Raw genomic sequence first — 14192 nt, 5'->3', positions numbered from 1 at the left:
CATTTATTTACTGTAATAAATAAAATAAGCCATACTAAGCTGATGCAAGGGTGCATATATTATCTCTGTAATCTTCAAGAAAAGTGAATGCTACTCCCAAGTACTTCAATTTAAGACCTTTGCAAAAGTGCTTCTTAAGACGAACAGTTTATTGTATTGGTTAGCACTGCAAGTAAGGCTCAAGATTTTTGAAACTTTTACCAACTACCTAAAAAAGGGAATTTCAATGATTCACAGTTAGTCTTCCTTTTTACATCTATTAATTATTATACTCACCGACTGCTTAACAACATCTGCCCATTCAGGAGCTACTCCATATTCAGAATTTTCTTTCAGGAATCTGCACAGGTCTTTCAGAGGAGGAGCAAAAGCACCACCTACCTATAAAAGAAAAATGGAAGATATTTCTCAGCTTACTTGTATTACATTTTTACTTGAACGAAGAGCCTAACCAGTATTTGTTGTCCATAGTAAAACAGTTACTGTAGTAATGCAGTTACCTTTCTAGCATTTCTTCTATTTATCAGCTGAACACGTTCTTCCCCAGTAAGGCTATTGATATCCAGCTTATTAGGATTGCGGCAACGGTGCCTTTTTTGTTTCGGTCTTCCTTCATGAAGCTGCACTTTCTGTTATTCGAGAATTTTTTTAAAAAAAAAAAAGGTCATGAAACACTGTTAAATCTGTTTTCAAATATTTCCAGGCTGCAGTCTTATGCACATGTAAGGATGGAGCTAAATCACACTGAATCAGCTGGGACTTAAATTCCAAGTGTATATGCAGCACAATGTATTTGGTATCACATTCCACAATCTGTTGTACAGTTCCAAACTATGCTAAATTCAATTGTGTATATACAGTACTTGCTCACAATTAAAAATATACCCAATTAAAAATATAAATGTTCTGTGAATCACACAGAAGGCAGGTTGAATCCAAAGATCCCATCAGAGGTAAAAAAGAAGCCCATTGCTTTCCATTACACCAATAAAACTACTCACAGGGATAAAGGCTCCTAAATCTTCGACATAGTCAGGATGTTCATTAAGCCATTTTTCCAAATCTTTTCTTTTAGGGGCATCATCACCTGCAAGCCTTGTACCATCTTTTAAATTAATGACTGGAACCGGGCTTTCCGCATCACACAGGCCTTGCGATGGTGCAAATGGAGGTGGGGGGGTTATGCCTAGACCAACCTGGGGGGTCGTGGCACCGTGACAAACCTGGAAGAAAACAAAAAGGTTATAAAAACACCTCATGAGAAAAGGCAGATATCATAATTACATATTCAGCTTTTAATTCTGCAAATGCAGAAATGCGCGAATATATCTCTGTGTGTATGTGTCTATCAAAGTTGAGGATGGGCATGTTATTTTTTTAAACATTAATGCCAAAATTAATATGAATTAGTATTAGTTATGCTGCCTATTACCAAACTCCTTTCTGTCAGTCTGAAAATATTAAAGCCCTCGAAACTGAACTATCTATTTGCTTCAAGTATCAGCACAGATTTACTTACATGGTTAGGTGTTTTGCTTCTATTTATAAACAAGATATCAACTCCTTCCACATTTTTTCTCCTTCCTCTCCTCTTTTTCACTGCAGGCTGATCACTGACAATTACTCCATTTGCACAAGCTATCGACTGGTTAGAAGTTCCTAATGGAATTGAACATAAAATTATCAGTTGAAAAAACAACTACCACAAAACCAATCAAACCTCTAGACAGAACCTCTGACAGCCACAATACTTTTTGGTAGGGCTGTGCAATTGATTTGGCAGTGGCTGCCTCAAACATAGAAATATGAGTGCAGCATTTGTCTGCAAATAATTGTATCAGCCAAGCCTTTTCTCAGGATGGTGTGACTGTTACAGGGCTACTTATGAAGACTACAAATCTAACTTAAAATTAACATTTTCAAAAACTATTTGTAGAATCAACACTTACTTTTCCAGTTGCTTTCTAAAGTGCCAAGCTTGCCATGACACTGAAAAACAATGCCTGACTAGCTATTATGGGGTGGATTAATTTGATGCCTCTGATCCCTGGTTTTTTTTTGGGGGGGTGGGGGGGTCGAGATACATGCCAACAAGCTTGGTTCCACCAAAGACTCTCTTCACTGGCAAAACTTGGCTGCCCTGGTGCTGTGGCTTCTAGGTATTTTTCTATGTTGATTAGTTTACAAGCATGCTGACCCATACAGGGCTACAAACACTGGTACGTCAAAGAAAGAGGCCAACACAGAAAAAGTAACCTCACTATCCCTCATTTTTAAAAATCGTAAGTTAGTACAAGACAGGAAGTAAAAGCTGGTGGCTGGCCACATGAAGGTAGCTGAGAAAGTTCAAATAAAAGTTAGCCTTGCCACCCAAAATAGCTCTGATAGGCACAGAGATAATAAACCCATTGCCTGGTTACTTGTATCAACACTGGAGAGCTCATCACACCAGTCAACTGCACTTTGGTATTCTCTGTGTGCGCATGCCTGTGTGTGTAAGTAAAATTACAACACTTTATATTGCCTGAAACGGTCTACAAAAAACAGTGGAACATTTCAACATGCTACAAAATGTTTGAAGCTCTCAGATTTTATGACTCAGCTGAGCTTTTCTGAAGCATCCTTTCACAACTTTATAAAGCCATCCTATCAAACTAAAATGGCAATAAAAAGTTATAAGCACAATTTCTATGTAGCAAGCCTGATAGCTTTTGACCTTACCTGACTCTGGCAAAGACTTTGGAAAATTGGCAAGGCTTATCTCTGAAGCATTCTGAAGTTCATGTAGCCTGGCGAGGTACTGTTGCTGTCCTAATAGGCCATCTTCACTTTCAAATGGCCTTTTCTGAGAAAGGCCCTGCTTCTGAAAAATTAATTTCAAACCACCTTCCTGTTAAGCAAATATAAGAGTTAGCACATTTCTTTGGGAAGAATAAAGTATTTTCACTGTTCAGGATTTACATACAGAATTTTTTTCAGGAACAACTGGCCCCTCACCATCCCCGTATGACAGTATTAATAACTGCATTTAGCCAGTTTCAATATCAAATATCTTTGATAACTTTTACAAATATGCATCTAAAATGGAAATCCACAGTTATCAAGAAACCAAGCTGGAAGAGGTTGTATTAATTAGTGTGTGTTACCTGCTAACTCTGGTGTAGAAACCCAATGGATTATGGAAACTGATTGTTTGCTAAGGGTATTTGAAATTGTACTCATTCGAAAATTCCCTTTTTGAGACAAGGGACACCATACTTTGGAAAGTAGCTACAGCGCCAGAAAAAGCATGAGAGAGGGCATTCAAGAAAGCAGCTCATCAGCAAGACTTCAAAAGACTGAGAAATAATACTAGGTTGTGGCTAGATCGTGAAAATGAGATTCTCAAGAGAGAGAAAAATACTCCAAAATTGCTGTTCCAAAATACCCACAAGTATTTTTGCCAAGGAAGTAAGATTGAGAGCAGGCAGCCACTTGTAGGTAAAGCATGCTGCACACCGCAATCGCAATCAGGTCCTAGGGCAATAAAAATAAACATACGTCATTGATTTTCACTGTAAACTCCTTTTCCTGCACATGCTTCTTCACCTTTGACATCTGTGGTGACTGGTCGTTTTCTTCTTTAACGTCTGTGCTGGGGGGAGTTGGCGCACAGGGCTCACTGTAGTCTGCAGCAGCACCTGGGCTGTCTAGAAGCTTGGTGGTGTAGAAGGAAGCCACAGTATTGCTCTCATAATTCCTCCTTGCCAAAGGCCATTTACCTTTCAAGACTGTTTGACAAATACTATCCAGACGATTAATCATAACCCGATCCTAAAACAAATAGGACACTGTTTAGAACCTCCTATTCCTCAGTCTAAAGGCTAAAGCTACTTGCAAACGATCCAAATGTAACAGCAAACAGAAAGGGTAACTCTGGACAGTTCAGATCTATAAGAAAATTCCTATTTTACCACAAAACTGCCGTAAGACAAATTACAAAGTGTCCCAGTCAAAGTGGCAGAAGCTCACAAGGTTACTAATACTTTTCCTTTTTTTGGAATTACAAAAAGTGACATGAGTTTTAACCAGAACTGACAATTCTTAATTTTCATTCATGATAATAAGCATTTGATCACAACTTTACCTTGGGCCAGTAGGAAGCAGCTAACATATATCCACCTTGTAAGATACAATTAGAATTTGGTGTTCCATTATTCATTTGGAAACTATCCTGGGTTTCATCCTGCACAGTACTTATTGAAGCTACACTTTCTTCATCATATGCTTTCAAGTGAGGTGTTCCTTCTCCTGGAGGAAATTTTAGATAATCAGTAACAATATATACCCTTCTCCAATGTAGAAGTTTGATTTTAAAGAGTAAAAAAAACATTCTAGTAGAAGAAACACGACTTAACATGACCTCAGTAAGAGAACAGTTTATGTTTCACAAAGAGATTATGCACACCATGAGCACAAGGATTTTGTTTGGACTAGTCTACTGTAGAACCAACTGTTCCGATTTTTCCTTCCCAAAATACTGTGAAGATTACAATGCAGATATTCCTCTGACTGTGCAGCTTTCTGAATGTCATGTTGCAACTTTTAAAGATATATCCAGTTGCACAGAAAATGTACACATTTTCATGTGGATTAAAAGAACAACCTTGCATCAAGAGAGAGATCAGCATGGAACAGATCTGAGAATTAACAAATGAACAAGTGACATGCTGAAAATATTCTGTATAGAAGGTAGATATTGGGCAAGGAGGGGATTGTGGTGCAGATTATTGGTCTCTATATGCAGTACACACCAAGGAATAATGACAGGCTTAATCAGATAGTTTCCTCGTTCTCAAGCAAGATCAATTTCCCCCCAGCAAATTTGATTAGAGCATTTCTTTGTCCAAAACTCATTTCCTCTGACTCAAAAGATCACACTTCATCTGAAAATCAGAGAAAAGTCATTTATGTCTTTCCTTGAATCAGCACTTCAGAGTAAAAAAAGGCACTTACGTCTCTTCTGTGCCTCCTCTTCATCACTGTCACTCTCTTCTGATGAAGAGGAAGAAGAGGAAGAGGAGGAAGAGGAGGAGGAGGAAGAGGAAGAGGATGATGATGCTGAAGAACAAGATGAAGAAGATGAAGAGCTGGATCCTGATCTGGAACGAGAGCAAGAGGAAGAAGACGACGATGAAGATGAAGACGATCTGGAAGAACAGGATGATCTATCTGAATCGGAGTCTGAATCAGAACTAGAGTCTGATCCTCTCTTTCCAGATCTTTGTTTTTTGGAAGCAGCATTTAGAGTTAAGGGTTCTGTTCTTGCTGCAACCATACGCCTGTCGTTGTCTGCCTTCGGAACAGGCTTGTGGTCTGCAGCATGTGAGGGTGTGCCGTTCTTTGGACTCGAAGGTTCTGTCTTCACTCCCATTCGCAAATTTTCAGTAGACATGGACTCTTCATCTGAAGAATGAGGTTCTTTATGGTTTTCATTCTTAGTTTTTGTATCCTCAAGCACATTCCCTTTAACGTCTGGCAGCTTTGCTTGAGGCATGAGAGGAGATGCAGACAATGCCATCTGATACTGTTGTAAAAGTGGAGTAGAAGTCCTTGAAAGTGCTACTTTACTGTGACTGTAGTTCCTCTGGGCTGACATAAATGAAAGTTCAGGATCACGAAGAATGTGGTAATCTGTCCTGCTAACTCCATGTTTTGCAGCACCAACCAATAAATCCCAATCATGGGTCCCACATTCCCACCAAACAGGCAAGTCTGGATTTGGCTGACAAAGTTTTAATCGCTCAAATAGCTGAGGATGACGGACAGCTTGCTCTCGTACCTTTCTGAGAAGCTCAATACGATATAAGGTTCGAGATGCACGTTCTTCTGTTATTGGCTGAATGAAAACATTTGAATCCACAAGTTCTGCACAGGAAACACAAAAGAATTACGTCTAGTAACAGGATTTAACAGAAGTTAAATTAGAAACTTAGGACATTAACAAGCAAATGTATTCATTTATTAATAAAATGTTATCCATCCATCCATCCATCCATCTCTCTCTTTCAGTGAGGAATTAACACTGCCTTCTAAGGAAAAAAAAGTCTAGGAGTGCTTGCTTTTGGGGAAGAATTTCTAAACATTATGATATAGTAAAACATGCATTTCATGATGTAGTATTTCAGTCATATAGCAAGTTTTCAGATATGTGTTTTAAATCTTTATTGCTTCTAAATCAGTTTTTCTTTCTTTGGGGGAAAAAAAAGTATTACAAGCAACTCACCATCTTTTGAAGGTAGGCGACAAACCCTTCTGCACATGGCCATGAATGCATACAGGTATTTCTCTAAACTTTCATCTGTTTTTTTATGTAGCCTCGCCATCGCTCTAAATTTTGTCCAGTCAAACTGAGCTCTGTCTGGATCAAATACTACACCAAAAGTAGACACCACTCTGTAGAAATCAGCTTCTTCTCTTCTTGTCCATCTAGATTGAAGGGCAAGGGGGAAATGATCTCAAATAAACAATTTTTCCAGAACACCATGAAGTTATAAAAGAGGTTGAAAGGCTTTTTGTGATCTACAACATTCATAGCCTACCTCTGTTGTCTTTCAATTTTGGCAGCCATTTTTGGATTTAAAGCAGCTTCTTCAAAGGCAGATGGCATCACACAAGCTTGGACAGAAAAGGATGCTTGAATTGGCTGGCTTTGCCTGTTCTTACTAGTACGCTGATATGCTGTTATGAGACGACGCAATCGTGTTGTTAAGGCAGACTGGGTTGGCCAATAAAGCTTGTCTCCTTCAATCATCTGACCATCTATAATTAAGAAATATGACTATAATAATCAGTGTTGGTTTATTATATTAGGTATCAAACAAAATGGAAGGTTGCATTTCAGAAGGACAATTGTTAAAGTAGAAAGTTAAAACCATGAGATTTTTACCTCCATCTCCTATTACAAGGTCCCCAGGTGATGAGGCATCATCCTAAGAAATAACATTTAGAATGCAAAGTGAACAGAAGCACAATTCAGATACAATATATGCCACATCTTGAAGTTGACCCAACACACCAAAAATAACAGTAACTTAAACTTAACTATGGATAACTGACAACTCTCATTTAAACATAAACTCATGATCTTTCTATACAAAATAAAAATTACATTAAATGTTGCTATGAATGTAATTTTAAAAAATACAGTTAACCAAATATAGTTAACCAAGATAAATATTTAGCATCAAAGGATAAGTGACAGCCCGATAAAATGTATTTAATCCACTTATTTACAGGACTTATAGGTTGCTCCAATCAGAACTGACTGAGTGGTAAACAATTTCCCCTCCATAAATCATGATAAAAATGTATAAAAGAAAATTGCATCATGTAACAAAATAATAACATCACACAAATATGAACTGGGAATGAAACACAATCAACAAGACACAATTAACAACTTCAGAAGCTTGGGGGGGAAACATAATTACACAGATTCCAGGGCCTGTTTAAATAACCAGGTCTTAATAGAACTCCTAAATGGCAAAAGGGAAAGGACCATTTGAATGTCTGGGGGAAATGCTGTTCCAGAGGAGGGGGAAGATAGCCCTCCCTATTCGATTTAGCAGGAAGGCAGATGCTATTGGGAAAAGGCACTCCCACAGATAAGGCCCTAAACTATGAAGGGCTTTACATGTGACACTCAGCATCTTGAATTGCACCTGAAAGATGACTGGTAACCAGTGCAGCTTCCACACCATTGGTGTTATATGGGAGTAATGAGAGGAGTCCATAAGTACTTGGGCTGCTGAATTCTGGACTAGCTGTAGGTTGTGCATGCAAGGAGAGCATACTGGAGTAGTCCAAATGAGAGGTGATTAAGGCCTGAGTGACTGTGAACAAAGACTCCCATTCTAGGATAGGTCACAACTGGCACATCAGATGAAGCAATGAGAAGGGCCTCCTGGCTATAATAGCCACTCAAGCAGGAGTTGTGAATCCAGTGGGACTTATACCTTGGGAGCCAGTTCAGTACTGGGGAGCATAATCCCACCCAGAACTAAAGTTGGAATCTCCTTGGAGTCAGATGGCTTACAAACCCAGAGCCGTTCTGTCTTGCTTGGATTAAGCCTTAACCTGCTCCTCCCCATCCAGACCCAAACATAGTTCAGTAAACTGTAAAGAAGCAAATTAATGATGAACTGAAAATGTGTTACCTCCATATCATCTTTAAACATGGCTGGGGCTGGTTTGTATTCTGGGTCTTCTACATCCCTAAGAAACACATTCAGCACAGGTAGTAAATGATATGAAATTTGATACTACGGTTTAGTTACTAAAAATGAAAATGATAAAATGAGTTTATTTGCAGGAAAAAGCAAGTGTTACCAAAACAACTTGGTTCCAATCATCTGATCCCTGTTCTTGAAATTGTGTTCTTTGAGAGAGACCACTGACTGAAGTTATATGAAAATTGTTCAAATTATCGTAATCTTGTGAGCAACAGATCATTGTTCTAAAGCTTTCTCTTTTGCAAAGGATACAATCACTTGGCAAGACAATACTTAATGAAACAATATATTGTGATCAGAATGTTTATGGACTTGCAGAGAGCTGACTGATTATGTGCCATCAAGTCATTTTCAACTCCTAGCAACCATACAGATAGATTGCAGAGGCCACACAGAGACATGCAGAGAGCTACTAGATAATTCCTTAAAATAACTGGTTACTGAATTGCCTTTTCATTTAACCAGTGTATTATTAATTTCCCATTTATCTCCTGTACTACTAATATCACAAAATATTTATAGTGCATGATAAAAGAGACAAAGACTCTCCTGAGCCAAGCTTGACTCCTAAGGACATGTGGATACATTCATATAGTTTCTGGGAAACCATATGATATTCTGTTGCCTTCTTCCAATATCTTTTTCCAGCTCCTTAATCTCTAGTCTATGGCTTGACCAGGCTCAATTTATCCTACTTCGGACTCATTATGTGATGACCTAGCTCTCTGGAGAAGGCTTTAATGCTGGGAAAGGTGGAAGGAAAGAGAAGAAGAGAACGACCAGCAGCAAGATGGATGGACTCAGTTACAGTGACAATGGATGCACCACTGGAAGACCAGGTTAGGGACAGATTGTCATGGAGAAAATCTGTCCATGTGGTCACATAGAGTCAATAACAACTTGATGACACAGAGTCAAGCAATAGCTAAAGGCTTTGATATCTTACAGGAAAGTAATATAGCCTGTTCTGAAGCTCTTCCACATGAGACAAAACATTTACAAGTGGTACATTTCAGCTGGGTGCAGGTGCGCGATGTTGAGAAGTTTCACACAGTATCACCTGCCCACGCCCCCAGAAGCTGCTTTACTCTGGCCAATTATCAGACATTACTTTTGTTTCTACCTATCCAGTTACAGCCATATCATTGCTATGTTTTTGCAAATGTGCTACTGTGTCAAAAATTGAACTTGAAAAGACTAATGTTAGAAAGAACAAGAAACAATACAAAACTGCCCAGTGCACATGCTTTTCTTCTCATACTTAACCCCAGAAATTGTCATGGCTCCTGGCCATCAGACAAAACTAATCATAGGAGTATTTTAAAAGAGAGGGTTTTTTTTAAAATAAAGAAAGGAAAACATATACCATGCTTTAAATATTTATAAACAAAAAACAAGCAGCATAAGCAGTATCTTATTATGCAGGTGTTAATTACCATAATTTAGTGGTCAGAATAAACTAATGAAAAGGACACCTATATAATAGCTATATAGTTTGAACAGCTTTATTTAAGACACACAGTGAGTGCAGCTCTCCATTTGGCCTTCGGACTCATAGCAATCTTTTCCTGTAGCCTACCTCTACATTATCCAAGACCCATACAGACCACAAATCCCAAAGGTTTTCTCTCCCCATGGTTAAAATCAGATTAATTTCTAATTGGGATAGTATTTGCATGGTCGCTAAAAAATGACAACCAACTTTCAGAAGTGGTTTAAAAATTCATACCCATCCATATAATCATTTGCTCTCTGCTCAGCTGCCACAGCCTTGTCATCAGGTTTTCCCACTCTTTCCAAGAAGCAGAGAGCAGCATCTGCTCTAATTGTGTTGTATTTTTCATAACCTGAAAACAAATGTGTTCCAAATATTACCTCAAAAGACAACAAACTTCATCAAAAAGCAAGCAACCACGTAAATATCTTTATTGCTTACCATGCTTAAAAACACCTATTAATAGAGATTTATCTGCTTCCGTATCCCACCATTCAGCTGGGACTTCCGAGTGGTCTGGTTCCGGGACCCAAATATCAATTTCACTGCAAGGTTTACCCAGAAAGCAGGTGTTAAGTCCTCCCATCATGAGATAACAAACTCTTATGCAACATATAAATGTAAAGCATCAGAAATCCTGTTAAAACACTTCTTAATTCAAGAATTACCAAGTCTAACTTTACTTAATTTTCACCAAAGGGATAAAAGAAACAATCTCAGTATCATTCACCTGGCATCGACTCCTTCAAAAACTTTTTGGCATTCGCTACCAATGACTTCTTGCTTCAAGTAATACAGCATTCTAACTCGAAGTAAAACCCTGAATATGGACATAAAGATAAACATAAAGCCATTTGAAACATTCAGACTGTTTTTATTTCAAACAGTTCTTAATTTAAAATTTGTATTAGTTATGACCAACAATGTCCTGTGATCCTTTATCAACTAATTTAAGACCAAATCTGATGTAAATTCCTTCTTGTATCAAGTTGCATGTTCTTAAACTCTACAGTATCCAAACTCTATTTACTGGACCTTAAGAACATCTAACTGTGACAATCTTAAAAGGACTGGTGATCGTGTTGCTGTGAAAACTGCATCACTGTAGCCAGGGCTACACAGAACTGTGAGAGTTTTGGAACAGCTTAAGTGAAAAGGTACTGTGAGCATGTTTAATTACTACTACCCAGTTCAGCATCCCCATGTGGGTGATATTTTAAAAGTCATAAAGAGCATTAGCTGCAGGCTGAAATCATGTTGTTGGCACAATCTGAAGGAGGTCAGAATAAGGATTACATTCTGGGATTACAACATTCTGTAGAAAAGTTCCCTCTTCATGTTCTGTCACTTCTAGAACTGAAGCTGACATAGAGCATTTACAAGTCCAAATGGTTTAATCTTTACCACCAACACCACACAATTTTGGTTATTTTCCTTGGCAAGATTCTAGATTGCCTTTAAAAAAAACCCTTCCTTATAATACAATTTGGTTGGTATTTTTCTTTTTGCGTGTTTCGCTTAATTAATTTAAACAGCTGAACAGTTATATAAAGTCAAGATACTTTCAGACATCCCCAAAAGCTTGTATGTAAACAGTGAGAATTTAAACAAACAAACAAACAAACAAACAGCAGTTTGCTAAATCCAGAAAATGAATAAAACACTTTTGAAAACATGTTTCTAAATTCCGAAAGAACAGAAGAGAAGAGGGAAGGAACTCCTTGCAGGCAGCCTACTTTCCTAGTCTGCCCCAAGTTCTTGGATTGTTTACAGGGTCCCTTTGCACTTTTTGACACTGATATACCTAACATAAATAGCTAACTCTGCTTTTCCCATGATGTAGCCCACATTGTGGAACTATTTAAAAATGAGTTGAAACTGCTCCCCTCTGTATTATAGTTTAGAAGAGGGAGTTTAAAAAACAATCCTTTCAGCAAGGCCCTTTAGAGCTTTCATGCTGCTGATTTTAATGTTTTTAAAATTCTTACGCTGAATTTTAAATCCAAGTTTACACGTTTATAACTGCACAGAGTCACAAAAGAGCATGGGTGTCTTTATACATTCCGAAATAAAATAAGCAAACACTGTTGGAAACTAGCTATGTGTTCCACTGAATCCTGACCAGTATTTCTTCCCATGCACCAAGATCAGATTGTTAAGATGAAAAGGGCAGGGGAAAAACCCAGAAGGAAAGGTGGATATAAAGCTAATAAATGAATTTTGAAATGAAATATAAATGCAAATGTAGTTGTACAACAAGTATACATGTCTGACCATTATTAGTCCTAGATTTATCTGTGATTTATCTTTACGCCACTCAATCCCTTTATTCAATCCTTGAAAAACCCGCTTTTGTTCATCTCAGCCTTTAGCTGCACAAGGGCTTCTGTCTACATAATGCTCTCTGATAATGTTTCAAAATATATGGCTGTATGAAAATATATCAGCTGCTTCCAAGTTGGGAGTTGAAGGAAGGCCTTCCACAAGTAGAATGTTTCTCCCAAAAGGTACAACTCTGTCACATCCTATCTTTCTCTCCCTTCCCCTGCTCTTAGATACTAGTGCCATCTCCTCAAGATATACCTGCAAAAGCAGAAGCTGGTGACTCAACTAAATCTCTGCAGTAATATTCAACTTCTCTTTCATTAAAAAAGGTCAACATTAATAAACTTATTAGGTTTAGTAAAAGGATTTGTTTGTACTTCTAGAAGATGTACTGTGAACTCACAATCACGATCACTTTTATAATAACCCAAGGTTTCCGTTGCTACTTACTTATTGCAGTGGTGTTTTATGTGTTTTTTATACCCATCGTCTTGCAACAAATGCTCTGGATTATACTTGCGAAGCCATTCTGCTTTGTGTATATCAAATGTGCTGGCTTGGGTCTTAACTTTTTTTCCTTTTCTGCCCCTAGGGACAGGGGCTGACAAACCTAGGCCAAATAAGAATATAAGGCAGGAACTTAACATTTTTTTCCAGAGTTTATTAGAATCAAGTCTGAGTAATAAATTCCTGTTTTAAGGTGTAATGCCTGCACTTTGTGTTTCCTTGCTTGCTATCAGTAATATCTTTAAAACACTTACCTAAGTGATTCTGTAATTCTCGAGTCTGCCCATCCTCAGTCGGTGTAATTAGATCCCAGATAAAACTTTTAATCTTTTCATCTCCTCTATAATGGACAAGGCAATATGCTAGGAGAGCTCGGCAAATTATCTCCACATCTTGTTCATTCAGCTGTCTCTTGAAGCGGCCATGTGATAAAATCTCTCTCCAGCGACCCCACCTATTTCATTTTTATTTTGAATAAAGTTTAGAACAAAAGTGACATACTTCAGATTACTTTTTAATGCATTGCTGCCCATCATTCTTAACTAAATGCATATTCTGGATTCCTTCATTGCTATAAACAGATGACAGGATTTCTTTCCATATTGCCTGGGGAAGACCCAGATTCTTCTCACCTACTGCACTACAAACGAACAGGAAAGGCTATTTCTGTTCAAATTGGCCCATTAGTATTCAAATATGTGTGAGATACCAAAGTATAAATTATCTAAAGGTCTCCTACGGGTTCCTTTTACTTTCCTATTTTAATTTATTATACTTAGTATTTAGTATTTTTATTTGGTATGTCCTTATATTTATTTCTTCTCAAAAACAAGCAGCCTGATTTTAAAAAATCCTCATTCATTCTGCCTAGATACTTATTATCTTATTTGCATATTGGAATTACTATTGCTATTTTCTAAACACTGGGAAGACAGTATGTCCTGTTTGGTCAAAGAAAGTGAACAGAGTTGCTAAGAGAGGCACTGACCAATCTGGGTTCATTTTAGTTACTTTGAGTAAGACAAAATCAACACCTGGTATCTTTCCCACCTTTAGAGTTTCTGCCAGTTTAACCATTTCAGATAGGAAAGCTGGTCACCAACTAGTTGACTGATCCATATCTGTACGCTTTCTGCCACTGGCAGTAACTCAGCAGAAGAGGGAAGAATTCCTTTCCTGGGCTGACTGAATCTACAGCTGCCAAGCTTCCTTAATGGCCTTGCTCTTCTCCTTCAGAAGAGACTTGGACTTGTCCAAAAGGTAAGTTCAAGTTGGCACTCACTCACTAGGATGCCATTAAGGATGAAAAGATCTGAATAACTGATATACATAAATGTCTGAATTCTTTAACTTCTATGCATTCCACTCTGCAATATGAACAGGGTTTTTTTTTTTGTCAACAATCAAGGAACCAACCAAATATTGGTTTCAATATTTGCTGAATCCTAAAAAAATGATCAGTACAATCTACTACAAAACATTACATTATTTTGTTATAAGTACTACATTATTGGAACCACAAACACCAGGGAAAAAAGTGTAAAGTGAGACACTATTCATTAAAAAAGGTGCATTTTTCTTATATTACACCA

At 37.8% G+C, this 14192-nt stretch overlaps 1 protein-coding gene across 3 annotated transcripts in view; it reads right to left on the bottom strand.

Annotated features, from left to right (window-relative positions):
• Positions 1-14192, bottom strand: part of CHD9 (chromodomain helicase DNA binding protein 9) — a 60317-nt gene that overhangs the window by 3454 nt on the left and 42671 nt on the right. Inside the window, exons 24-40 of one of the 3 annotated variants that reach the window (XM_063312976.1) lie at positions 12855-13054; positions 12544-12703; positions 10499-10588; positions 10210-10313; positions 10003-10120; positions 8199-8256; positions 6929-6971; positions 6582-6801; positions 6266-6468; positions 4996-5907; positions 4127-4290; positions 3541-3813; positions 2722-2890; positions 1520-1659; positions 1002-1223; positions 501-629; positions 277-381 (exon numbers count right to left, since the gene is read on the bottom strand). In XM_063312976.1, coding sequence (XP_063169046.1) covers positions 277-381; positions 501-629; positions 1002-1223; positions 1520-1659; positions 2722-2890; positions 3541-3813; positions 4127-4290; positions 4996-5907; positions 6266-6468; positions 6582-6801; positions 6929-6971; positions 8199-8256; positions 10003-10120; positions 10210-10313; positions 10499-10588; positions 12544-12703; positions 12855-13054 — 3310 coding nt within the window. The remainder of the gene's footprint in view (positions 1-276; positions 382-500; positions 630-1001; positions 1224-1519; positions 1660-2721; positions 2891-3540; positions 3814-4126; positions 4291-4995; positions 5908-6265; positions 6469-6581; positions 6802-6928; positions 6972-8198; positions 8257-10002; positions 10121-10209; positions 10314-10498; positions 10589-12543; positions 12704-12854; positions 13055-14192) is intronic. The other 2 variants (XM_063312977.1, XM_063312978.1) reach the window with 2 other exon arrangements.

The sequence above is a fragment of the Candoia aspera genome, chromosome 11 (assembly GCF_035149785.1).
Source record: "Candoia aspera isolate rCanAsp1 chromosome 11, rCanAsp1.hap2, whole genome shotgun sequence".
NCBI lineage: Eukaryota > Metazoa > Chordata > Lepidosauria > Squamata > Boidae > Candoia > Candoia aspera.
Note: the sequence above shows the minus strand (reverse complement) of the source record. Positions and strands in the feature narration are given on the sequence as shown.